General features: G+C 42.0%; 1 protein-coding gene across 4 annotated transcripts in view; it reads left to right on the top strand.

Moving 5' to 3' along the window:
- The first annotated feature begins 23,077 nt into the window (after positions 1–23,077).
- STAC (SH3 and cysteine rich domain) overlaps positions 23,078–27,079 on the top strand; it is a 108,272-nt gene continuing 104,270 nt past the window's right edge. For 2 of the 4 annotated variants that reach the window (XM_082348698.1, XM_082348700.1), the window contains exon 1: positions 23,079–23,442. In XM_082348698.1, coding sequence (XP_082204824.1) covers positions 23,332–23,442 — 111 coding nt within the window. In that variant the 5' untranslated portion in view covers positions 23,079–23,331. Of the gene's footprint in view, positions 23,443–27,079 lie in introns of all 4 variants that reach the window. The other 2 variants (XM_082348699.1, XM_082348697.1) reach the window with 2 other exon arrangements.

The following is a 27,079-nucleotide window of genomic DNA, read 5'->3' as shown; positions in this document are numbered from 1 at the left end:
AATAATTTAATTTTTTTCTACATCTCCCCCTCTTACATCCTTCTCCTTTTCTCTGTCCTAATGACCTTCCTTAACTGGGCTGTCTCATATTGCTAGAAAGAAAATGCTCTATGTTGGAATGGAAGTTGTTGAGGTTCAGAGAAAAATTCAAAGTTCCCATAACTCAGTGGCTTTCAGGAGTTGAGGGGAGGCAGAAAACTCACTGTAGCCAGATTCTGAAGAGGGTGAGCTTAGAGGGCGGGAGAGCTGGAGGCAGTAGGCCATTTGTGCAAGGTGCTGAGGGACCAGAGGAAAATGAGGCCCTCAGCTGTTGCTGCTCCCTCTGAACCAGAGAACATCCATCCCTTATGCAGACAAACTCCAGGAACAACCACATGCAGGATTGCCCAGCATCTCACTGCACAGAAGACAGACCCCTGGCCCAGCACCATGCAGGCCACTTCTCCAGATGCCCACATCAGTTGCCTTATCTCACGTGTTTCTTGGGGTTGACCCACAAGATTAAGAACAGCTCTCATTTGGAACAAGACATGACACTGAGGCATGATGGGTAGGCGTGAGAGCTCTGGAGCCCATCTAAATGGGCACAAATCCTGGTCCTACCACTTGTTCTGCCTGTGAAACCACTTGGGAAAATTACCTTTCTGTGCCTAATTTTTTTAGCTGTAAAATGGTGTTAATATTTGTGCCTGCCTCACAGGGTTTTAGGGAGGACTGTATTAGTAAATATATGTAAAGTGCTGAGAACAATGCCTGGCTTATATTATGGGCCCAATAAATCTTGGCTAGAACAGTGCCTGGAAGGTGAGCCTCATGAGAACTAGGGTTCTGGCATGCTCTGGTGGTAAATCTTTGGAAAAGATGCTTAAAATTTCCTATTAACCTTTATGAGCCTCATTTCCCTAATCTGAAAAGCTACCTTCTTCATTGAACTGTTAGGAGAATGACTTAAGAAAATGCATATAAAACAGCTGAAGTGGTGATGAACCAAAGTTGGTTTCCCTCCCATTCGATGTCTTTATTAGATTAGAAGTTCCATGAGGATGGAGACGCACCCTCTGGCTAAACACATCAGGGACTCCAATAGATCCAAAGTGAAAGCGAGGTATTGGACTAAACAAGAAATTGTAGGATTAAATTCCATTTATCTTTCACTCTGCAACAGAATCCACTTTTTGCAAGTACCTGGACTTTGGTCTTTTCGGTGCTCCTTCAGTAAGATAATTTAAGGAGGATTCATTTACAAAGAGACTATTTACAAAGCGATAATGAGATTTGAGGTGATCTCAAGGATAGCACAGTAACACAGGGCTAGGAACACCAGTAGAGCTGTCTCTGTCCCTCTGCCTACAGAATCAAGGGGAAGAACTGGTACCTGGAGCCTGGAAGGAGAGTCCCATAAAAAAGGTCTCTTTACAAGGAGCAGTGGGCTTCAGTCAAGGAACAAAGCCAGCCCAAGGTGACTCACACAAGTGAGGCAGGAAAGCAAATATTCTGGACTCCCGCCCTACATCCCATCGGTCTAACTGGAGTTTCCCAGTGGTGGAACTCAGCCAGAAACCAGAGGGAATGAAAGTAGGGTTGCCAGATTTAACAAATTAAAAGTGCAGGGCACACAGATAAATTCCAGTTTCAGATTAACAACAAATGACTTTTTAATATAGCTCAAATACTTAATAGGACAGACTAAAATTTTACTTTGTTATTTATCTGAAATTCAAATGTTAACTCTGCATCCTATATTTATCTGGCAATCCTAGATCATTGATGAATTCCATATAGGGCAGCCTCCCTGAGCAGAGAGTAGGATGGAAAGTGCAAGAGACAGCGGGACAGTGGACTTTGAGAAGGAAATGCAAGATAGACTGACACACCCATTAACTCACCTCTTTTGCCCCAGTCCACCCAGGATTTTCTCTTGTGTAGAAAAGTTTGAAACTCTAACATAGGGAATACATGGGAGCACAAAAAACTGCCATATCATCATTGGGTAATGTCAATTAGGGCATAGCCCTCTCTGAAACCAGGCTCCAGAACTGTGAGATATAAATGTCTGTTGTTTAAAAGCTACCCAGCTGTGGTATTTTGTTACAACAGCACAAACAGACTAAGATACTACCATTTTCCTTCTCCATTAACTGGTCTTAGGAAACTCCCCAGAAAGCCATAGCAGTGGGTTGAGGGAGAGACAGTGAAGGTGTTGATAGTGCTCTGTTTTTAAGCTGGATCATTTGTACATGAGTGTTTGTAATTAATATTTTTGTTTATAATTGCTGTCTATGTCATGTATCTTGTTTGCATTTAGGAAGGAAGGAAAAGAAGGAGGGAAGGGAAGGAAAGAAGGAGGGAGGGAAGAAAGGAAGGAAGGAAAGGGAAGGAAGGAAGGAAGGAAAAGGAAGGAAAGGGAAGGAAAAGTGAAGGAGGGAAGGACCTAAAAAATATACCCAAGAAAATAAAATATGACCAGTTAATTAAGCAGGTGGTTGTTTTCTGTATACTAGTTCATAAGGAAAAACTGAATTACTCTTTGATATCAATTCTTTTTTTATATAATTCTTTTTTTAATGAATTTATTTATTTATTTATTTATTTTTGGCTGCATTGTGTCTTCGTTGCTGCGCACGGGCTTTCTCTAGTTGCAGCAAGCAAGGGCTACTCTTCGTTGCGGTGCACAAGCTTTGCATTGCAGTGGCTTCTCTTGTAGTGGAGCAAGGGCTCTAGGCACGCAGGCTTCAGTAGTTGTGGCGCACAGGCTTCAGTAGTTGTGGCACGTGGGCTCAGTAGTTGTGGCTCGCGGCATGTGGGATCTTCCCAGGCCAGGGCTCAAACCCAGGTCCCCTGCACTGCGCCACCAGGGAAGTCCTCTTTGATATCAGTTCTGAGATCAATGTTTTAGTCACTCACTAAATCTCAATTTCCTGAATTTTAAAACGGAATTCATGAAATTCATAGAACCTGGATTGCAGAATTTGGGGCAAGTTTGGAAACAAAGAATATATAGAAACTAACACATGTTTGGAGCATAAAATAATTGCTAACTCTCTTAGCAATATTAAGAGAGTTCTTACCTAACAATGCGTCATTTTAACATATTATATTCTATTGCTATAACACAATTGTACCACGTGTATCTTTTTCAAATTAATAAGCTCAAAAAGTCTGATGAATTTAATAGGACAAGCTCTCTTGATCTCATGGTTCTTGCAAACAAAAGATAAATTCTAAAATTTCCAGTCCTTAAGGATCATAAAATAGGAATTACAGGACTAAATACTTGTCAGCATTTTAGTTTCAGTTTTAGAAGTTATGTCTCCTTTTTGAATTTATGCTATTTTACGTATCTTCCTCTGTGCATTAGTCATTGTGTCTATAATTGTAGCAATGCTAATATTTCACACAGAAAGAGTCTAAAGAACTTCAGTAGCACTTTAATGTAGTTATACCAATAGGAAAATGGGCACACGGGATGCTCCCATGGGAATGTCTTTGTAATGACACTTATGGAATTTTTTAAAATTTCCACTAGACAGTAGGTAGTTGTGGGTGGGTAAATACCTCAAGAAACAAGAATAGAATCATAGTGCAGGAAGGATGCAAGTAAAATAGTAAAGAACATCTCACCAAATTTCCTGATTTGACCAAAAGGAAACTGGGATGCACATCAGTGAATAGATTTGCCATGTATTTCCTCCATGCCATGGCAATTATCTTTAGCTTTATGTTACTAGCTATCACAACTCTTAAGTCCCTGTCTAGAACCTTTTAAACAAGAGTGACAAATGCTGATTAGTGAGGTTTTAATAATGCCAAAGGAAAAGACTGTACGTGGAAAGAACTCTTGACCCGGTGATACTTGGACTTAGTGTGTCCCAGAAAAAAGAAATGTACTTCTAGAAATGAATGACACCAATAGAAAGAGCATTCATCTTTAAAGTGAAGGGTAGACCATTCCTGCTGACATGCTTGGTTTTCCTGCTCTTGCTTTAATCATTGGGTTCAGACTTGCCTGGAAGATGTGGGACAATAAATGCTATCATAGGTGCCTACAGGTTACACCAACTGATCCTGCCAAGATAAGAGGCTGTGCCCAAGATGTGTGGCCAAGGCAAGCTTTAAAAGTATCCAAGTGAAAAAATGAAACAGAAAATTACATGGCAGCACGTGTGCCCAGAGGGAGTGTATGCCGTGAAGGATCTAGAACCCAATAGTTGGGGTTTTCTGGAAGGGGGTGGTAAATTGGAAAGAAGACTGGAGTCTAGAGGATCTGGATTTTTAGACTCATTTCAACGTTTCACTGGATTTGTGAGATTCACTAAGACACTTGGCTTCCCTGAGAGTCAAATAGGGATAATCATGATTAGAATAGGCTTGGCACATGGTAAGCACTTAAAAGCGTTATTTATAGTAATTCATTCCATTATTATAATCTTCCAAGATTACTGTGTTAAATAAAAATGCATATATGAAAAATTGCAAAGCATTATCTAAACATAAAGAACTATGTAACTTACTGTGGATGACAACACTGGTATTCTATCTAGCTATTGTTACTTGAACCTTTAAAATTCAGGCCACTGAAGTGTATTTCAGGGTATAACACTAGTGAAAAAAATTTTAAATACACCAAAATACTTTCCTTCACAATGACTGCAACTAAGAGAAAAACTACCTATACGTATGGATAAGGACTGAACAAGGACATGGAAAAATGAAAATAACTGGATTTGCTAATGGTAGTGGAAATTTGGGTTCTATTTTTTATTTTTATGTATTTTAATCTGTTCCGTTTTTTTTTTTTTTTTTGATTGACTTCGTGCCCTTGGCAGTTAAAGCATAGAGTCCTAACCACTGGACTGCAAGGAATTCCTTTTAATCTGTTCTTTAAATTAAAATATCTTTAACTCAAAAATGATAAAATACAGAAAGTTAAGCTAAAAACTGAGATATACTCGGGAACACCAGTGTACTGTATAATACTAATAATGGTAGTATCTCTCTCTCTCTCTCTTTTTGGCCGCAAGGCGCAGCATGTGGGATCTCAGTTCCCTGACCAGGGATCCAATCCACTCCCCGTGCAGTGGAAGCGCGGAGTCTTAAGCACTCCACTGCCGGGAAAGTCCCCACTAGTAGTCCATTTTATTGAGTACTTCCCCTGGGTTAGGCACAGGGCTGTGTGCTCTATATGCGTAATCTGTCTCAACTTCCCATCAGTACTGTAAGCCACAGGATACACAGGAGAAAACTGAAGCTCACAGATTAGTAGCTTGCCAAGGTCTCCCAGCTGGCAAGTGTCAAGTACAGAAGTGCTGTGTGTGTAACAGTCAGAGTAAATATTGATTCATTTAATCTGGGGAACGTGGATAAGTCAGCATTCTACCAGCTTTTTGGTGGTAGTGGAAACACTAAAGAAAAAGTTAAAGAATAAGTTGCCGATCTATGAGTATTTTTCTCTTATACCTCTTTCACTCCTGCATCTAGTGTGAATTGCACCAACTTCCCATTCCTTTGTGCTTGCCCATATGCCTCCCTCTGTGTGCATATAGACTGTGCAAGGAACATTCAAACAGCAAAGTACAGATGAGGAGTAAGGCCCAGAGTGACGTGAAGTTCGAGGAGTTTGGGGGGAGAAAAGAACTGAAATGGCCACGGAGGCATCCTGGAGTTACATCAGCTACTGAAAAGAAGGAAATCACAAGTAAAGCAATGGTTCTAAATCTAGCCGTGGGCCCTCCAGGCAGTATTTCACAATGGCACCGCTAAATTTCCAAGAAAGGAGGGGGCTTCTGAGCACCTGTTTCTCTTGGAGTGCTGAAAGTGGCCTTCTTAAAAAGCTCAGACAAGCTGGAGAACCTCACCTACACCCCATCCTTGACATTACTAAACTGGATGTGAAATTGGTTCCAAATTCCTTTTTTGCTCTGTGCATCTAATTTTTTTAAATTAATATTACTGATATTATAGGGGAAACCTAAAATAACAAAGCAGTGGAGAACTTTTTTTAAATTGGGGGATCAAAAATAAAAGCTTTATCATTGCTGTTTTTCAAAGGACTTGAGGCTGTTTAACTGAAGGTGATAGCAGTAAATGTTGCTAACTATTCAGTACTGTCAGCTACGACTGAAGCAGATGATTAGAGACAGGTAAATTATCGTAACTTTCTTCGGCAAGTTGTTTTTGAGCACAAATTCTGTACCAAAGTCTGGGTCAAGCATCAGGGCTATAGATAATACTTAGACATGATCCCTGCGTAGTCTAGAGAGTAAACACTGTATTATGATAAATGCTGCATTATAATATGATAAATGCTCTAGTGGATGGATGCACAGAACAGTGGTACAGAGAGAACTAATGCTTGTCAGGGGTTGGAGGATAGCAGGGGCTCATAAAATAAAAGAAGGCACGTTCCCTTCAAAAAGTGGGACCGTCATCTTGAAAACTATGAAGGGATCCGTTTTTGAGAGGCACTGTAGGATCATTATTAGGGACATGGGTTTTGAAATCTGGACAAAGGCTGGCTCTGTCACTTACTGACTAATGGATTTCAAAGCAGCCAAAGTCCTTCCACTCCCCTTCACAATGTGACTTTGCAGCTGCTCCAGTCAAGAGAGAGTCTGTTTCTTTACTCCTTGCATTTGGCCCTGCTAGGTCATTTGCTTTGTGAAACAAGCAGAAGCTTGAGCATTGGGGCTGTCCTCTCTTTGGGTTCCTGGGACCACCATGTGCATGGCCGAATAGCCTATTGTTGGATCAGAGACCATGAGACGCGGTGGCGCCCTTGAACCTGTGTGTGAGCCCAACAAGACTAGCGGTAGAACCGCGCAGCTAAACCCACCCCAGTTGCTTGCCCACAGACTTCTGAGATAAATAAATGATAGCTGTTTGTTATAGAATAAGTTTATTATAGAATAAAAACTAACTGGTACACTCAGTGGCTCTGGATAATTTATTTCACCTTTGAAACTTGGGTCTCCTCGTCTATAATATGGAAATCCTAATAATAATTATCACCTAGGTTGCTGAGAGTATTAAATACGATAATGCATATAAAGCACTTATATAAATAGTAACTAGATAGTGACGAGTGGTATGATTATATGCTTATACCTAGAATTTACTTTTTCCAGAGGTCCAGAGTGGCCCTATGGGTGCTGCATGCTCTGTAACTACTAAAGCCATAAAATTTGGGACACATTTTAAAAATAAACAATGGTGATTTTTTGTTTGTCTGATTTTTTGGTTTATTTGGGTGTTTCTTACATCAGTTAATAGATTCTTAAATGCTATTTGGTGAAGGGCTGTGGTTTTGTGGGGGGGTTTCCCCTTAAATTCAACTTTCTCTTCTTATTTTTAACCATTGCCTCTGCACAACAAAGTCTGAGCAGCTGAATTTTCTGTTTTCTGTGACTTCCGTGGTACATAACATCTTCCTGATTCATCTCCCACAGGGGAAGCATGGGGAATATAATAACTGAACTACATCACAGGAAGGATATGTGGGTTTGCTAATGGCCTCCTGAAAAAATTAAGTGCAAAGTGGTTCGATTCTTTCCACTTCTCTGTCTTAAACATCAAGTTCAACAGAATTAATTTCCTTAAAATTAAAATTCTGTCCTAATGGAACACAATTAGGAAAATATGTGAACGTTTACTTTTCAATTATGTGTATTTAATTTCTTTTAAGTAACTTCAAATAACATCCAATAGCCATGAGCATTCATATTCCAATGGAAGTCAGAAATTGACATCAATTTAAACTAGCTGTAATTATACTGTACAATACTTACATTTTGAAATTTTTCCTTTTTTTGAATTAGTTATAAGCTAATATTTCACACCTTTGAACTGAGCTCCACCTGACTCAGTGCCCCCCTCAACTGCAGTAATCCTGAAATGCAAAACCGTGTTCAAGGTAACAGGTTCCCCCTTTATGACAGAACTATCAAAAGAATCTTCAGTAATGCCTTTCCAAATGGCTGTTTCCTGATAGACAACAGCATTATCGTATCTTCAGTCTGAGTTCCATCTGAACCTAAAAGATGAATGTTTTTAAGAACATGCATTAGGGCTCCAAAACCCAAATTGAGGGAGCTTTTCAATAAGAGCAGTGTTTGTGGCATCAGTTCCTCCAATTTGTTTGAACTAATTTATACCATAGGCCCTAATTATAGGTGCCTATAAATGAAAGATAAGGTGCTTAAGTCACAAGAATATATCTGAATTTCCCAATTGTATTTTGAATCCTGGCAGGGTGCTCAATTTGAAGGCAGTATAACATACAAAAGCATGACTCTGTAACCAGAATGCCTTCACTTAATAGCTTTGTGCTCTTGGGCAAGATGTGTCACCTCTTGAGCCACAGGGCCCTCATCTGCAAAGTGTAAATAATATTATTACTCTCACACGTAGGCGAGATAATGCACATAAAAGCACTTAAAGCAGTGGTGGCCCATAAAAGCACTCAGTACATGCTTGTTGCTCTTGGATGGTTCAACATCCTTGCTGAATGTTTCCTGTGATTTAAATGCCATCGCTTAGGTCACTGTTTATGGATAGGCCACAATAGTCAATGCAGTCAGACCCTCATCTAAGACAGAGGTTGACAATACTGAGTGATCTCATGTCAGGTTGTCTGGGACCAAACACTATTATGTGATGCTTTATATAGTCTGGGACTGTGTGATGTGGAATCAAGGGGAAGTAAGTCCAAGGAAGAAAGGAGGAGATGAGGTGAGATGCAGCCTAGATTTGAATACAATTGCCAGGGACATGTGTTAACTCAGGTGCCTCAACACATCTGCAAATGCAAAATGGCAAGGGTCTTCTGTCTATATCAATGTGTAGAACTGCTTCCTTTGCAGGGGTCAACCCCACATCTGATTAGCAGGAAGTGGAAGTGGCTTACAATGGAAGAAACATTGAAAATGTGAAAATTAGAGTGTGATGGTGAAATGCAAATAAAGCCACAGTGATCAAATTTTAAAATAATGCAGTATCCACGTTAGGGAAAACAACTGGAACCCTTAATTCATGCTTACGCATTTGCATCTAAAGTCATAGACAAGAATATTCAAAGCAGCACTATTTTCATGATAGGCAAAAAATGAAAACAACCTAACCATCAACAGATGATGGATTAAATCAATTATGGCAGATTCATACAATCGAATTCTATACAACAATGAAAGAGAATACATTCAACAGCATTGGTCTTCATCCATTTAAACTGATTTTTACATATTTTACTTTTAATCTAGTTAAAAAAAATCAAACTGTGTTTCCTGAAATAAGTTAGAAAGAGAAAATATGCTACAGTGCAATGTTTTATGCAATTTAGAACACTCATACACAAATTAACTGCACATATTTTTCTAGTATGCGTACGAATATAAGATATATACTTTAAAAACATATAGTGGGTGTCACTGAAGGAAGGGAATTTTGAGTGAGAATTGGGTTATATTGGGACAGTGACTAAAACAAATTCAATGAAAAAGGAGAATTGCAAAACTTGATGGTGAAAATTCCAGGCAGGGAGCCTGATTCCTCCAGCTCCGTTTTGCTTTCTCAAGATTGCTTTGGCTATTCGGGGTCTTTTGTGTTTCCATACAAACTGTGAAATTTTTTGTTCTAGTTCTGTGAAGAACGCCATTGGTAGTTTGATAGGGATTGCATTGAATCTGTAGATAGCTTTGGGTAGTATAGTCATTTTCACAATATTGATTCTTACAATCCAAGAGCATGGTATATCTCTCCATCTGTTTGTATCATCTTTAACTTCTTTCATCCGTGTCTTACAGTTTTCTGCATACAGGTCTTTTGTCACCTTAGGTAGGTTTATTCCTAGGTATTTTATTCTTTTTGTTGCAGTGGTAAATGGGAGTGTTTCCTTAATTTCTCTTTCAGATTTTTCATCATTAGTGTTTAGGAATGCAAGAGATATTCTGTGCATTAGTTTTGTATCCTGCTACTTTCCCAAATTCATTGATTAGCTCTAGCAGTTTTCTGGTAGAGTCTTTAGGATTCTCTATGTATAGTATCATGTCATCTGCAAACAGTGACAGTTTTACTTCTCTTCTGATTTGGATTCCTTTTATTTCTTTTTCTTCTCTGATTGCTGTGGCTAAAACTTCCAAAACTATGTTGAATAAGAGTGGTGAGAGTGGACAACCTTGTCTTTTTCCTGATCTTAGTGGAAATGGTTTCAGTTTTTCACCATTGAGAATGATGTTGGCTGTGGGTTTGTCATATATTGCCTTTATTATGTTGAGGTAAGTTCCCTCTATGCCTACTTTCTGGAGGGTTTTTATCATGAATGGGTGTTGAATTTTGTCGAAAGCTTTTTCTGCATCTATTGAGATGATCATATGGTTTTTCTCCTTCAATTTGTTAATATGGTGTATCACATTGATGGATTTGTGTACATTGTAGAATCCTTGCATTTCTGGGATAAACCCCCCTTGATCATGGTCTATGATCCTTTTAATGTGCTGTTGGATTCTGTTTGCTAGTATTTTGTTGAGGATTTTTGCATCTATGTTCATCAGTGATATTGGCCTGTAGTTTTCTTTCTTTGTGACATCTTTGCCTGGTTTCGGTATCAGGGTGATGGTGGCCTCATAGAATGAATTTGGGACTGTTCCTCCCTCTGCTATATTTTGGTAGAGTTTGGGAAGGATAGGTGTTAGCTCTTCTCTAAATGTTTGATAGAATTTACCTGTGAAGCCATCTGGTCCTGGGCTTTTGTTTGTTGGAAGATTTTTATGATGCTGCCCTGGGCACCGTTTGGACTGGATTCCTAGCAGAGAATATGTATCACTTCTGTATGAGAATCACACTCGCCGAGATGCTCCAGCACAGGGTTACAGGCATGACACGCCTCGTGGCCGGAGCCACCTCTGCTCCAGCTCGCTGACCAGCGGGAGGGTGTGGCGACGGCCTTCATCCCGACCCGTGACCTTTGCTTGCTTTCCAGGTCTTGAAAATCTCGGTCACTTCCGTTCAGTTTCTCAATTTCAATTTCAATGCTTGTGATTGGTCTGTTTATATTTTCTATTTCTTCCTGGTTCAGTCTTGGATGGTTGTGCTTTTCTATGAATTTGTCCATTTCTTCCAGGTTGTCCATTTCATTGGCATAGAGTTGCTTGTAGTAATCTCTCATGATCCTTTGTATTTCTGCAGTGTCAGTGGTTACTTCTCCTTTTTCATTTCTAATTCTATTGATTTGAGTCTCCTCCTTTTTTTCTTGATGAGTCTGGCTAATGGTTTATCAATTTTGTTTATCTTGTCAAAGAACCAGCTTTTAGTGTTGTTGATCTTTGCTGTTGTTTCCTTCTTTTCTTTTTCATTTATTTCTGATTTGATCTTTATGATTTCTCTCCTTCTGCTAACTTTGGGGGTTTTTTGTTCTTCTTTCTCTAATTGTTTTAGGTGTAAGGTTAGGTTGTTTATTTGAGATGTTTCTTGTTTCTTGAGGTAGGATTGTATTGCTAAAAAATTCCCTCTTAAAACTGCTTTTGCTGCATCCCATAGGTTTTGGGTCGTCATGTTTTCATTGTCATTTGTTTCTAGGTATTTTTTGATTTCCTCTTTGATTTCTTCAGTGATCTCTTGGTTATTTAGTAGCATATTGTTTAGGCTCCATGTGTTTGTATTTTTTACATTTTTTTTTCCTGTTACTGATATCTAGTCTCATAGTGATGTGGTTGGGAAAGATACATCATATGAATTCAATTTTCTTAAACTTACCAAGGCTTTATTTGTGACCCAAGATATGATCTATCCTGGAGAATGTTCCATGAGCACTTGAGAAGAAAGTGTGTTCTGTTGTTTTGGGATGGAATGTCCTATAAATATCAGTAAAGTCCATCTTGTTTAATGTATCATTTAAAGCTTGTGTTTCCTTATTTATTTTCATTTTGGATGATCTGTCCATTGGTGAAAGTGGGGTATTAAAGGCCCCTACTATGATTGTGTTACTGTCGGTTTCCCCTTTTATGGCTGTTAGCATTTGCCTTATGTATTGGGGTGCTCCTATGTTGGGTGCATAAATATTTACAATTGTTATATCTTCTTCTTGGATTGATTCCTTGATCATTATGTAGTGTCCTTCTTTGTCTCTTGTAAAAGTCTTTATTTTAAAGTCTATTTTGTCTGATATGAGAATTGCTACTCCAACTTTCTTTTGATTTCCATTTGCATGGAATATCTTTTTCCATTCCCTCACTTTCAGTCTGTATGTGTCCCTAGGTCTGAAGTGGGTCTCTTGTAGACAGCATATATACGGGTCTTGTTTTTGTATCCATTCAGCCAGTCTATGTCTTTTGGTTGCAGTATTTAATCCGTTTACATTTAAGGTAGCTATCAATATGTATGTTCCTATTACCAGTTTCTTAATTGTTTTGGATTTGTTATTGTAGGTCTTTTCCTTCTCTTGTGTTTCCTGCCTAGAGAATTTCCTTTAGCATTTGTTGTAAAGCTGGTTTGGTGGTGCTGAATTCTCTTAGCTTTTGCTTGTCTGTAAAGGTTTTGAATTCTCCGTCAAATCTGAATGATATCCTTGCTGGGTAGAGTAATCTTGGTTGTAGGTTTTTCCCTTTCATCCCTTTAAATATGTCCTGCCACCCCCTTCTGGCTTGCAGAGTTTCTGCTGAAAGATCAGCTGTTACCCTTATGGGGATTCCTTTGTATGTTATTTGTTGTTTTTCCCTTGCTGCTTTCAATAATTTTTCTTTGTATTTAATTTTGATAGTTTGATTAATATGTGTCTTGGCATGTTTCTCCTTGGATTTATCCTGTATGGGACTCTCTGTGCTTCCTAGAGTTGATTGACTACTTCCTTTCCCATATTAGGGAAGTTTTCAACTATAATCTCTTCAAATATTTTCTCAGTCCCCTTCTTTTTCTCTTCTTTTTCTGGGACCCCTATAATTCGAATGTTGGTGCGTTTAATGTTGTCCCAGAGGTCTCTAAGACTTTCCTCAATTCTTTTCATTCGTTTTTCTTTATTCTGCTCTGCAGTAGTTATTTCCACTATTTTATCTTCCAGATCACTTATCTGTTCTTCTGCCTCAGTTATTCTGCTATTGATTCCTTCTAGAGAATTTTTAATTTCATTTATTGTGTTGTTCATAATTGTTTGTTTGCTCTTTAGTTCTTCTAGGTCCTTGTTAAACGTTTCTTTTATTTTCTCCATTCTATTTCCAAGATTTTAGATCATCTTTACTATCATTACTCTGAATTCTTTTTCAAGTGGACTGCCTATTTTCTCTTCATTTGTTAGGTCTGGTGGGTTTTTACCTTGCTCCTTCATCTGCTGTGTGTTTCTCTGTCTTCTCATATTGCTTACCTTACTGTGTTTGGGGTCTCTTTTTCACAGGCTGCAGGTTCGTAATTCCTGGGTTTTTTTTGATGTCTGCCTCCAGTGGGTAAGGTTGGTTCAGTGGGTTGTGTAGGCTTCCTGGTGGAGGGTACTAGTGCCTATGTTCTGGAGGATGAGGCTGGATCTTGTCTTTCTGGTGGGCAGGACCGCATCCGGTGGTGTGTTTTGGGGGGTCTGTGACCTTATTATGATTGTAGGCAGCTTCTCTGCTAATGGGTGACGTTGTGCTCCTGTCTTGCTAATTGTTTGGCATAGGGTGTCCAGCACTGTAGCTTGCTGGATGTTGAGTGGAGCTGGGTCTTAGCGTTGAGATGGAGATCTCTGGGAGAGCTTTCGCCGTTTGATATTACATGGGGCCGGGAGGTCTCTAGTGGACCAATGTCCTGAACTCGGCTCTCCCACCTCAGAGGCACAGGCCTGACACCCGGCTGGAGCACCAAGACCCTGTCAGCCACATGGCTTTGGAGTATTTAGGTAGAATAGCAAGAAGTCTTCATCCTGGTGTATCAGGCACTGGGTGCTCACCTCATCTCTAGAATGACCTTCTTCTGCTCCTTTTGGAAAACTGCAACTTTACCTTCCAATATTAATTTTTCTTTCCTTTGCTGAATCTTCCCCCTTGCTTCTCAGTGGAATTAGCTCTTTCTTCCCCTGGTTCCTGTGGCCTGCTCTTCATACACAGGATTACTCTTTGTCCCAGTTCTGCCTTCTTTTTTAAGCTGGATTTTTCTTTCGGTCAGGGAATATGCTGGAACTAATAAAGTGCCTGGTACGTAGCAGGTCTCAACAACTGTCGATAAATAAATCAGTGAATCAATTAAGGACTTCATTTATTTAGACATCTCTACCTTATTTTGTAATGATCTCAAGTATCTTAAGCTGAATAATAACTCCTTACCCCCATGACCACATAAGAGGTAGAAGCAAGAAGACATGGTGACTTACTAGATAAGGGGGTTAAAGAAAAGCAAGTGATAAAATAGGGCAGATCTTATTTAAAATCTGGGTGTTTATCTCATTGTATACATTAGCAGGTCTAACTGCATTCTAAGGAACTCAGTGATTCCACACAGTAGAGTTACTAGCCAGCCTGGGCTTCCTCAATGTCCTCAGCCATTACTTGGTAGACTTAGGTGTTTTAGCAGCTTGCATTTAGAGGAGGAAACAGGGGAGTAAGATGCAAACAACAACTACCTCCAAAGGTTTGTTGAATAACAGCTCCATTGATACCGTCTCTCACTGTACCCTGCACCAAATAAGTTATCATTATTAACTGAGGAGGCAAAATTCCCATTTTTCTGGCCAACTCTGCAAGAATAAAGACAGATGAGGGACTTCCCTTGTGGCGCAGTAGTTAAGAATCCACCTGCCAATGCAGGGGACACGGGTTCAAGCCCTGGTCCGGGAAGATCCCACATGCCATGGAGCAACTAAGGCCGAGTGCCACAACTACTGAGCCTGCGCTCTAGAGCCGGGGAGCCACAACTACTGAAGCCCGCATGCTTTAACTACTGAAGCCTGCATGCCTATAGCCCGTGCTCCACAGCAAGAGAAGCCTCTGCTCACCGCAACTAGAGAAAGCCCACGCACAGCAACGAAAAACCAACGCAGCCAAAAACAAATAAATAAATAATTTTAAAAAAGAAAAAAAGACAGATGAAGCATAGGTATGTTTCCTAAGTCCAGGCTCCATGGGTAAGTTTGCCTTGGCTATGGAGGGAAGAAAATGGTGTTTAAGTCTTAAGGCCTGAGTCATCTTTTCCAGGCCAATTGTCAAGTGCCTGATGGATGGCTCAGGGCTGCCAAGTGAGTTATCGGAGGAACACAGAGGGTTACAGAAGGCAGAAGGACAAAGCAGTAATATAACCCCTCCCTGGAAAACATTGTAAAGTGAATTTTTGAGATTCATTTGTCCCCAGCATGAGTCTACAAGCTTTTAGAACATTGTTCAAAATAAATGCAAAGCTTTATGGATAAACAGCAGGAGCTATTAGGTGTTTATGCTGGCGTTCCTGTTCTGTGTTTTGAACATCAGTATTACTGCTTACTTCTAGGGGTGTCATTTAAGATACATCATGATTAATAGATGCTCAACATCACTAATCATTAGAGAAATGCAAATCAAAACCACAATGAGGTATCACCTCACACCTGTCAGAATGGCCATCATCAAAAAATGTAGAAACAATAAATGCTGGAGAGGGTGTGGAGAAAAGGGAACCCTCGTGAACTGTTGGTGGGAATGTAAATTGATACAGCCACTGTGGAGAACAGTATGGACGGTATGAACAGTATCCTTAAAAAACTAAAAATAGAACTACCATATGACCCAGCAATCCCACTACTGGGCATATACCCTGAGAAAACCATAATTCAAAGAGACACATGCACCCCAATGATCATTGCAGCACTCTTTGCAATAGCCAGGACATGGATGCAACCTACGTGTCCATCAACAGATGAATGGATAAAGAAGATGTGGCACATATATACAATGGAGTATTACTCAGCCATAAAAAGGAACAAAATTGAGTTATTTGTAATGAGGTGGATGGACCTAGAGTCTGTCAAACAGAATGAAGTAAATCAGAAAGAGAAAAGCAAATACCGTATGCTAACGCACATATATGGAATCTAAAAAGAAAGGTACAGATGAACCTAGCGGCAGGGCAGGAATAAGGACGCAGACATAGAGAACGGACTTGAGGACACGGGGGAGAAAGGGAAGCTGGGATGAAGTGAGAGAGTCTCACTGACATATATACACTACCAAATATAAAATAGATAACTAGTGGGAAGCAGCTTCATGGCACAGGGAGATAAGCTCGATGCTTTGTGACTATGTAGAGGGGTGGGATAGGGAGGGTGGGAGGGAGGCTCAAGAGGGAGGAGATATGGTTATATATGTATACATATAGCTGATTCACTATGTTATACAGCAGAAACTAACATGACATTGTAAAGCAATTATACTCTAATAAACATGTAAAAAATATATATATACCAATATATGCATGTGCTTCTAGAAGGAGGCTTACCAAAATGCTAATAGTTATTACCAATAGGTGGTGGAAGGTTCTTACTTTCTTCACTATTCTTTTTGAATACTGCTTGAATAATGATAAAGCTATTGTTTTGGAAATGAACAGAAAACCTAACTCAAAACTAATATATTTGACCAAAATCATATGACTAATAATAATATCAAAACCAGGCATTTAATCCTCTAATACTTATAGAAATCCATTGAAATAGGGATTATTATACCATTTTGGACTCAAGGAAGCCAAGGCTGAGAGAGATCAAACCAATTGTAAGATCTCATTGCTTGTGAGCAGAGGAGCTGGGATGTTTGGAGTTCAAGTTCATGGCCTTTCCACTAAATGTAGAATAAAGATTAAAGTTGCTCTCTTCTCACCGAGATAATAACCAACTAGAAGCAGCCCATGCATGCTGTCTTTAGAGAAAAAGGCAGATCTTAACCAGAAAGCAGCTACGTGAGGCGTGGACCTTGTGCCCTTTTCTAGGCACCTCCAATGGGAGACGATTCCAATGCAGCCAAACAGTGCTCTCCAAATATTATCTACTATTCATGTTGCTGTTATTCTTGTTGATTGGTACTTAGAAAAAACAAGGTGAGGATGCTTCAGCTGGATCTCATTCACCTTGACAGTATGTCTCCAAATTTAATGATTCACTTTGTCGCTGAGGAGAGACCAGACCAGAGTTGCCGTGAGGACTGCAGACAGGCATTAACAGTTGCTCACAGTAGGGGTTGTTGTTGTTGTTATTGTTATTGTTTTGTTAGCTGTAAGACTTTGGACAAAGCCCTTGATTTCTCTGGGCTTGAAGGCAGGTGCATCAAACAAGGTAGCCAGAGGGTGAGGATTAATGCTGGGATTCCTGGCCCTCCTTTACAGGTTGAATGTCTAGCTTGTCTTGACTTCTTGGCTATTCCTTTCAAAGTGTAGATGTGGTTATTATTTACTCTTAAGATAAAAGAATGGAGTGGGCAATGCTTCATTCTTTGAGGACTCTCCCCGTGCCTTTCATTATGCCTCTGGCTCTCAAATTGCATCATTCCTTCCCTTTAAGGCCTGTGGCCTCTTCACCAGATCTGGGTTCTGCCAATGTTTGGGGTTCAGCAGAGCAGAGCCAAAACTCGGCCCAGAAGCAGGATAGACCTGAGTTCAAATCCCATGCTCACTGTGGAACCTAGGATAATTATCTTTATCTTGCTAAGGTTTTGTAGGGATTAAATGAAATAACATATAGAAAATGTCTATAACATAGTAGAAGCCCAATATATGTTAGCCATTATTATTATCAACAATCTAATTGCCAAACCCTATGCCCTTTTCATATGTCTCATTACCCATGATGACTCGGATGCATCAGACATGGAGAACCATTCCTTTATTGAGACCCTCTCTCCTTTACCCTTGTCAGTTCTCCACCCCCTGGACATTCTAATGATCCTCCCTTTTCCCTTTTCCTTGTTGTTCTTTTTTGTACCCTTCATAGTTATGGCTGTTTTAGTTAAGTAGTCTTGATAGTATGTTTTTATTAAATGGCTCTAGAAGAAGCCAAAGTCCATAGAATGAAAGTCCAGTCTTCTTATCCAAACTTGGAGCAAAGCAATGGGAGAAAGCTGAAAGCATCATATACTCTTCTGCTCACCAGTGTTACTGCAGAAGGCAGTTGCATGTAGTCAGGAGAAGGGCTTTGGTCTCTTTACAAATGAATGAATGAGTAAATAAACCAGGAGAGGGAGCATCAAGTTCAAGTTTGTGAAGATACATTTCTGCACACCTCACACTTCTGCTGGCTTGATATTTAACCAGTAACCAGAGTGAAATGGACCATGAAGGGAAGCTACAAAAATCACAGGGTCCTGCCCCAGTCCCGAGACTTAGGATAATTATTTGCAACTTGAATTTCCCAGCCTCCGATAGAAATGAGGTCATCATGACACCCATGGCTGAAGTGTCACCACAGCTTCTAATGCAGGGCCTCCAGTCTTCTGTGAGGTCTCACCCCAGCATCACTGGGAGTCCTGAAGGGACATCTCACACAGAGCCATGAAAAAGTGCACTTCTGCTCAGGGATGTCAGCACTTTATCAGGTGACCTCTGGGAATCACCATCCACTAACTCCAGTACCTGGAGACCATCAGTCCTCTCCACTGTTCTCTGGGCATCACTGCCAATACATCAATGTCCCCTTAATACCAGGTCAGGGCCGGATTTCATGACAATGTGGGAGGACTCTCATCACTCCAGGACTTGGAATCAGGCATGGTCGCCTAGGTCCCAAGGTGGCAATGCCTGTGACCCAAGCCTGAAGGCATCCTACACAAATATAGTGCCATCCCCTTCTGCCAGCAGCCCTCTCCCCACAGACTGAGACAAAGCAGTGTTCTGTCCACCTGCACTCCCATTCCCAGAGACAAGCTGTGGACCTAACATCCTTTGTGCAGACCCCTTACCTCCCCAAACCAGTGAACTCCCCGTTCACAGACAGCGTGACTCTCAGTTTAAGGTCCTCTCTTAAGCCAATAAAGACAAAATCCTCAATATCTAGGAGTTTGTTTGATTTTAAATCATACTGTTTTCTAGAAGCATCCAGGGTCTTTCTCCATTCACAGTATGCAGGGCACATGGAGTAACTAATGCCTAGGGCATGTCAGAACTCAGAGGCTACAAAAGCAGTCTCCTTTCATCATCAGCTAGAGGCAGAGGAAACAAGATGAGCATGGCATGGTCCTGCCCTAGTGGAGCTCAGAGCCCATAGGAGGACAGGCCACTTTGTCATTTATTACTCAGGGAAGGATGGCATGAGAACACGGCATTGGTTTGGAAACCTAAATCAGACTAAAGGAGTCAAGGAAGGAGACTTCAAGAGTACTAAATGTTTGGAGATGTGTTTTGAAGAACAAAAGAAGTTAGCTAAATAACAAAACATGAGATGGAAAGGGATTTATGTGAAAGCAACACACGAGGAAAGGCTTGATTAGTTTTGGCAGCTACAGGTAATTCCACAATTTCCTAGGAAAGGTAGCTATTATTTATCAGACCAAGGATTTCTGTTACTAGGATGGGGGTGCAGTGAGGAGGAAGGATGTACTAGCTCCTTTAACATTTCCCTCAAGGGCACCATGTTTAAACTTACGTTATTGGAGAATGACTAGCGTTAATCAAAGCTAAGCATTTACTAAAATGAAAGATGACATCTTACAGCTGCTCTTCAATTCATAAAAAAACCAAAGATGAAATATGTCTTGTTATAAGCCACAATGTGCTTGCCCACCAAGATTGTAATTTTTCATGGACCCTGGGGGCTTTACTTTCTCAGGAAACCCCACTCTGGTCCCACACTAGTTCAGACCCTGCATCTGTACACACTCATTAGAGTCCTGTACTGTTCCTTCTCACAGTTCATGAAAATTGTGTGTGTGTGTGTGTGCACGTGTGTGTGAATGTATGTGTGATTTAATTAATCTGTATCTTTCACCAGTTTCAAAGTTCCAGGAGAACAGTCTTTTTCTTTTTTTAACTTTTTATTTTATATTGGAGTATAGCCGATTAACAATGTTATAGTTTCAGGTGCACAGCAAAGCACCTCAGCTGTACATATACATGTATCCATCCTCCCCCAGACTCCCCTCCCATCCAGGCTGCCACATAACTCCAGGAGAACAGTCTTAAATCTCTGTTTTCTCTCTGCAGTATCATTAGTTTCTAGCACAATGTCTGGTACAAAATACATGCTTGATAAAGATGTGTTGATTCTGGGACTTACCTGGTGGTGCCGTGGTTAAGAATCCACCTGTCAATGCAGGGGACACGGGTTCGAGCCCTGCTCCGGGAAGATCCCACATGCCGTGGAGCAACTAAGCCTGAGTGCCACAACTACTGAGCCTGCGCTCTAGAGTCCTCAAGCCACAACTACGGAGCCCGAGTGCCACAACTACTGAAGCCCACGCACCTAGAACCCGTGCTGCACAACAAAGAGAAGGCACCTCAGTGAGAAGCCATGCACCGCAACGAAGAGTAGCCCCCGCTCGCCACAACTAGAGAAAGCCCGCGCGCAGCAATGAAGACCCAATGCAGCCACAAATAAAAATAAGTAAATCAAATAAAATTTATTAAAAAAAAAAAAAAGATGGGGCTTCCCTGGTGGCGCAGTGGTTGAGAATCTGCCTGCCAATGCAGGGGATGCGGGTTCGAGCCCTGGTCTGGGAGGATCCCGCATGCCGCGGAGCGGCTGGGCCCGTGAGCCACAATTACTGAGCCTGCGCGTCTGGAGCCTGTGCTCCGCAACAAGAGAGGCCACGACAGTGAGAGGCCCGCGCACCGCAATGAAGAGTGGCCCCCACTTGCCACAACTAGAGAAAGCCCTCCCACAGAAACAAAGACCCAACATAGCCAAAAATAAATAAATTAATTAATTAATTAATTTTTTTAAAAAAAGTTGATTCTGCTGCTCCTGCCATTGTGTGCTGTTACTGTTGTGACTTTGGCTGTTACAATTTCATCTCGATTGAGCAAACAAGAATTGTGTTTTGAGGAGGAAAAAGCTGTAGTCATCCGGTTAGCCAGTATGGCCTGGTCATATGAGAGGCTAAGGGTCACGGGGGTATTTAGAGCACTCAGAGCCAAGGGCCAAGTAAGAGGCTGTCACTTAGAACAGAAGCTTTCAACTGATGTCCAGGACGGAAAGAGTAATAGGTTTGTTTTTTCCAAAGGACATGAGCTAGGGCAAACATGCAGGACCAAATACATAATTCACAGGGTACAGTGCAAAATGCAAATGCAGAGCCTCTTGCTCAAAAAGTATCAAGAATTTCAAGACGGTGACAGAAGAGCATTAACCCAAGTGCAGGGCCCTGTGTGACTGCAGAGGCTGCATACCCATTGTAATAGGGAAGGAAAATCTGATTCCATATTACATCTGTTCCTTTTCACTTCAACGTTTGTGTTCTGTTGTCTGCACTTAGTCATGCTGGCTCTGCACCTTTTGTAAAAGAATGTTGTCTATAGCCTGAAATATACAGCATAGCCTATTCTCTGACCTTTAAGAGTCCTTCCATATAGCGATAAAAAGTTGCAAAACAGAGAATAACAGTTGCCTTGTTAGAGGTTTACAAGAACATCCTGACCTATGTGGATAACTGGAAGAACAAAGAATTCTTACACCAAAAAGTTCGCAACAACTAACCACGTCCTTCCTTCATCTTGCCTTTAAAAGTGCTTTGCTGAAACCCTTCGAGGAGTTTGGGGGTTTGGGGGCAGGAACCACCTGTTTCCTTGCATGGCCCTTCAATAAACCTTCCTCTGCTCCAAACTCCGATTTTTCAGTTTGTTTGGCTTTACTGTGCATTGGGCACAAGCACTTGCATTTGCTAACACCGTGAAGCTGGTCTTGCAAACATTTATATCTATTAAATAAAATCTGAACATAAGTTTGTAGTTTCCTGTTGGAAAATTAAGGAGTTTTGTATTTGGTGGGGGGAAGCCTTTTAAATATCCAGATGTAGGACTTCCCTGGTGGCCCGGTGGTTAAGAATCCACCTGCCAGTGCAGGGGACATGGGTTCGATCCCTGGTCCGGGAAGATCCCACATGCCACGAAGCAACTAAGCCTGTGCACCACAACTACTGAGCCTGCGCTCTAGAGCCTGCAAGCCACAACAGCTGAGCCCGCGTGCCACAACTACGGAAGCCTGTGCGCCTAGAGCCCGTGCTTTGCAGCAAGAGAAGCCCCCTCTCGCCACAACTAGAGAAAGCCCATGCACAGCAACGAAGACCCAGTGCAACCAAAAATAAATAAATAAAATAAATAAATTTATTTTTAAAAAATCCAGATGTATTTCCTTTCCCTGCACACTGAAGGTTTCCTTCAAAAGATACTGGATTCTTCTGCCCCTTTATCCCATGGGGCCATCTCTCTGTTTCCGAAAGATCTACTAAGGCGTAGGTACTGGTTTGCCCCTCTGTAAACAGCCCTGACATCCTTGCTATACTGCAACACCCATTTGCTCCTCAGCTATGAAGATTTGGCCTAGATTTAAGGCTCCACAGTCCAAAAAGCATGGATTTTGACGCCAAAATGGGTTCAGATCCCAGCTCCACCATTGACAGTTTAGCGACTTGGAGCAAACTACTGAGCCTCCCAGTTTTCTCATCTATAAATGCGACTGATAATACTTAGCCTAATAAGGCTCTGAGTATTAAATACGGTAAAAAGTGTGACGGCTTAGCACATAAATGCACAACAAAACTAGGACACATCCACATTTTGCAGTATCCCCCTGCTTTAGTCCAAAACTGAACCGAGGAAAGAGGAGCGCCCTCAGGCCAGGGAACTCCAGCTCTGCTTCCTCCGTCACTGAACCCTATAAATAACTTGGCTAAGTCACCGGCTCTCTGAGAGTCGATGTTTCTCAGGGTGCAGGAGGGAGTTGCTGCAGGTGGTCTCCGGCTGGATCATTCATTCGGGCGTTTGGTCTGAATTTTCCGTCTACTTCCTAAAGCATCTCCCCGACCGTGCTGTGCGCGCCCAGCCTCCCCGGAGGGCCTCCCGAGGGCGCTGCCCACTTCTGCCCCGCTGCTCCCCGCGGGGGCCCGCGCAGCCCCGCCCCGGAGCCACCTCCCGCCCCTCTTCTCCGGGGGGCGGGCCAGCCCGAGCCCAGTCACGACTGTGCGGTCCCCCGCGAGGTGGCCGCGGGCGCGGTGGGGCGGCGCGCTTTCCCCCTGCCCGCGGGGGTGCCGGGGAGGTGGGCAGGGCCGGGGCGGGGGCGAGGCCGGAGGAGGACGCGTCGGCGCCTCGGCGAGGATGGGAGTCCCCGGCCTCCGGAGCTGAGCAAGCCGGCCCGCGGCGGGGAGGGTGCGCCGCAGGGAGGCTAGCCTCGCTCTTCCTCCGGGAGCCCAACACCTTTCCCGCGCCGCCAAGATGATCCCCCCGAGCGGCGCCCGCGAGGACGGCGTGGACGGGCTGCCCAAGGAGACGACGAACGCCGAACAACCGCCCTCTCCTGCATCCACCGGCAGCCAGGAATCCAAGGTACCGCGCACGCTTGCCCCAAGAGGATACAAACTCACTCTCCTCCTCTCCTCTGTCCACCTTTGTTTCCTCCCTACTGGCGCTGGCGCCAGAGTCTGAGACGCGTCCCCAGTGCTTCTCAAGGACTGTACCTCCCTTGAGACTTGAATGTACGGCAGGACTCGCTGCTAGCGATGCTGGACCACATCCCTGGAGACCCAGCTTTCTTGCCCACACAGCCCGGGGGCTTTGCGCAGGGCTTCCACCCTGCGAGCACCCGCAATTCAGTTGACTCCGGGTTCAGATAGCTTTCTTGGGTGGTGGTGGTGTGGTTCTGTGCTTTGAACCTGCATGTACCCAAAGCGCGTGTAGGTATTAGGTGGCTTCTGAAGGCTGAGGGACAAACAGCCCAGGGATACTCCTCCAGAAAAGCTGGGGCACTTGCGGACCAGCAGAGGTTTGCCTGTATCCCAAAGGTCTGAGACCCTTTACTTAACAGGGCTCATCCCTAACCTCAGATACAGCTCATTTCAGAAAAACTAGGGAAATGACGCGTTCTCGGGAAAGTTGATGTTCCTCTTGTGGAAGTTAATCCTTGGACTTACACTTGCTTTCATGAGAGTTACACTGACATACACAAAACCAACCCCGCAGCACTTCTGTCACTGGTACACTTCCTCTGAAACTCTCGTGGGTGCCAGGCACATGTTTGGAAATCTTGGAAGAGGATAAAGTAAAATGCAGCTGCTAGCTGTGCGATGCCAAATGGCATCTCAGCCGGGAGTGAAAACCATAAGATGGAGTTTGTAGTTATATGGATTTTTTAAGGGCAGGGCTCCTGGCTCTTTATCCAGATCTCCTTTTGCGTTCCCTGGATGTCTTTGGAATGTGGGGCAGTTCCTGTGTAGGAATGAAGGAAAGGAGGATGCCAGTCTGGAGGGCAGGTCAGATGGGGCAAAGAAGAGTCCCATCCTTATCTCCCTTCACACACATCCCTGGAAGCCATTGACAAATCAGCAGGATCAAAAGCACAGCTGAGTGGCTCTCAGTTTAAGTGATGCTGCCCACTGTGTGTACCCCAGCCTTCAAAAGTTAACCATCAGAGATGCTAATCCGAGGCGCAGGGCTTTGCATTGTCTTTATTTTATTTTTTTGATAAATTTCTGACCTGAAATATGTGTGTCAACTTTTCTAAAACGCAGTTGGAAATGGGAGCAAAACCCCACCTTCCAGAATCATTGTGAGGCATAGTGAGTACAGTGTAAGGACTATACATCCCAGTACAGTGTAAGGACTCGATCCATGTTTACTCTTTTCCTTCCTGAGATAAGGAGATGGGATCCATCTCACCATAGATGATTCACTCCAAATCCATCTCACAACCTATACACATGGACCGTTACCCCTCCGACCAGAAGTTTCTGGCTGTCTCATCATTGTGCATCATTGACCTTCATTCACCTAAGTGATATGGGGTAGTGGCCACTTCAGAGGTGGTCTAGAATACTGTAAATGAACGCAGCTAAACTCAAGAGTGCAACTAGTATTCAACTTTTTGAATTGGGCCTGTTGCTCTGCAGTAGGTATGTTCTGGAAAGCGCTTAGGATTTGCTTATACAGCAGCACAGTTCAAACACACTGTATGGGCTTGCTATTTATAGATATCCTAATGTAAATTCTTTGGCAAAGCAAAACCTACGTATGTAATACCCATCATTATCCACCAACTTATCTGGTTTATGGTTTCGGATCTGCACACGTCAGTTTTTCTCAAAGTGTATTTATACATTCCTAAATTTGCTGTCATGGCTTAGGTGTTCTTAATCAGTGGAGATGGACTGTGGGGGGCCCATGAACCCCAAGAAATTGAATGCAAATGGTGTGCCTGAAGGTGAAATTTTGGGGGGGCATAGTGTTTTTGATACTCTCTGAGAGGCCCATGCTTCTCAAAAAGACTAAACTGCTGATGTGGAGGGGGTATGGTAAGGGAACACGAGGATGGCATGAAACAGGAGTAGAGGCAGGCTTTATTTATTCTGCACCGGCAGTGCCACATTTGAAAGCTTATTGGCGTTAACAAGGATCCTCCACCCTGAGGATGAGCGTCTGGTAGGAGAATGTGGACACGTAGTCATCCCATCTTACTCTCCTCTGAAGTGGTTTGTTTGTCAAAATACCGTGTGAGACAGAATGGTCCAGCCCCTCTGGACAGTAAACTTTCTCAAGAAAGACTTTTAAAATTAGTTTTTTCTTTTATTTTGTTAAAGCCTAGTTGACTTACAGTATTGTATTAGTTTCAGGTGTACAACCTAGCGATTCAGTGTCTTTATAGATTAGTCATCATGCAAAGTTATTATAATATTAACTACATTCCCTGTGCAGTACATTGCATCCCTGTGACTTACTTATTTTATACCTAGTAGTTTGTACCTCTTAATCCCCTTCACCTCATTCACTCATTCCCCCCACCTCCCTCCCCTCTGGCAATCACTAGTTTATTCTCTGTATCTGTGAGTCTGTTTCTGTTTGGTTATATATGTTCATTTGTTTTGATTGTTAGGTTTCACTGCACATTTTTAAAATAACTTTTTTCTCTCATGATAAGAGTAAGAAATACTCTGTGGAAATTTGAAAAGTCCTGAAAAAATTTTAAAAATTCCCCACTGGTCACAGTCCAGAGACAACTACTGATATCTTGATTATATATTTGCCTTTTTTCATTGATTTTTATATTTACACAGTTGAGAGAACAATAGTGAGCATCTACTGAGTGCCTGGTCTGTCAGGCACAACTTGACCCTTCATGATAACCCTGTGAGGGAGATTGTGCTATTATTTCTGTTTTATGGATAGGGAAGTGGAAACTCAGAAAGGTTAGGTGACTTCCCCACGATTGTATAGTTAGTTGAGTGACACAGCAAGGACAGGGACCCAGACAGCATGGCTCTGGAGGACAAGTTGTCAACCACCTGCAGCCGTCTCTCATGCCTGTGTACTGTTTTACATCCTGTACTGTTTCACCTAACATCCTAACCAAGTATTTTATATGCCACTAAAAGCCATTTGCAACCGTATTTTGGTCTTCTCATCTTAAGAAATCTTTGAAAATAAATTGAGCCACATTATCATGTGAAATGATTAAAGCCCAGTTCTTATACAGCTTCTTTGCATTTGATTTTGCTACTCTTTCCCTAAAAGTATATTTACGGAAGTGATTAAATGGAATATCACAGAACCATCTGGAAAACCGGGCCACAGCAAACCCTTTGGTCTAGAGGGTCCATTAGAGAAGAATGATAATGATTCAATGCCCTGAGCATGTAAAATGTTTCTGGAAGTCCATTTCTGCAGATTCTTTGGAATGCTAAATCATGGAATATTAGAATTGGAAACACTGGAGATGATCTATTCTGGGTATTTGTAAAATTATGGATAATTTTTATTGTGTAAATTTATTTTACTATGGAAAATTTCAACACAGAAAAGTAGAGAAAATACTATAAAGAACCATCATGTACCTAATCACCTGGCTTCACCAATTATCAATTCATGGACGACCTTGTTTCATCTGTTACTCCCAGCACTACCCCCACCCCTCCCCATGCACACTGGATCATTTTAAAGCAAGTTCCAGACATCAAAGCATTTCATTCGTAAA

Source organism: Balaenoptera borealis, assembly GCF_965194805.1.
Source record: "Balaenoptera borealis genome assembly, chromosome: 12".
NCBI classification, from domain to species: domain Eukaryota; kingdom Metazoa; phylum Chordata; class Mammalia; order Artiodactyla; family Balaenopteridae; genus Balaenoptera; species Balaenoptera borealis.
This window is presented reverse-complemented; position numbering and strand designations above follow the sequence as displayed.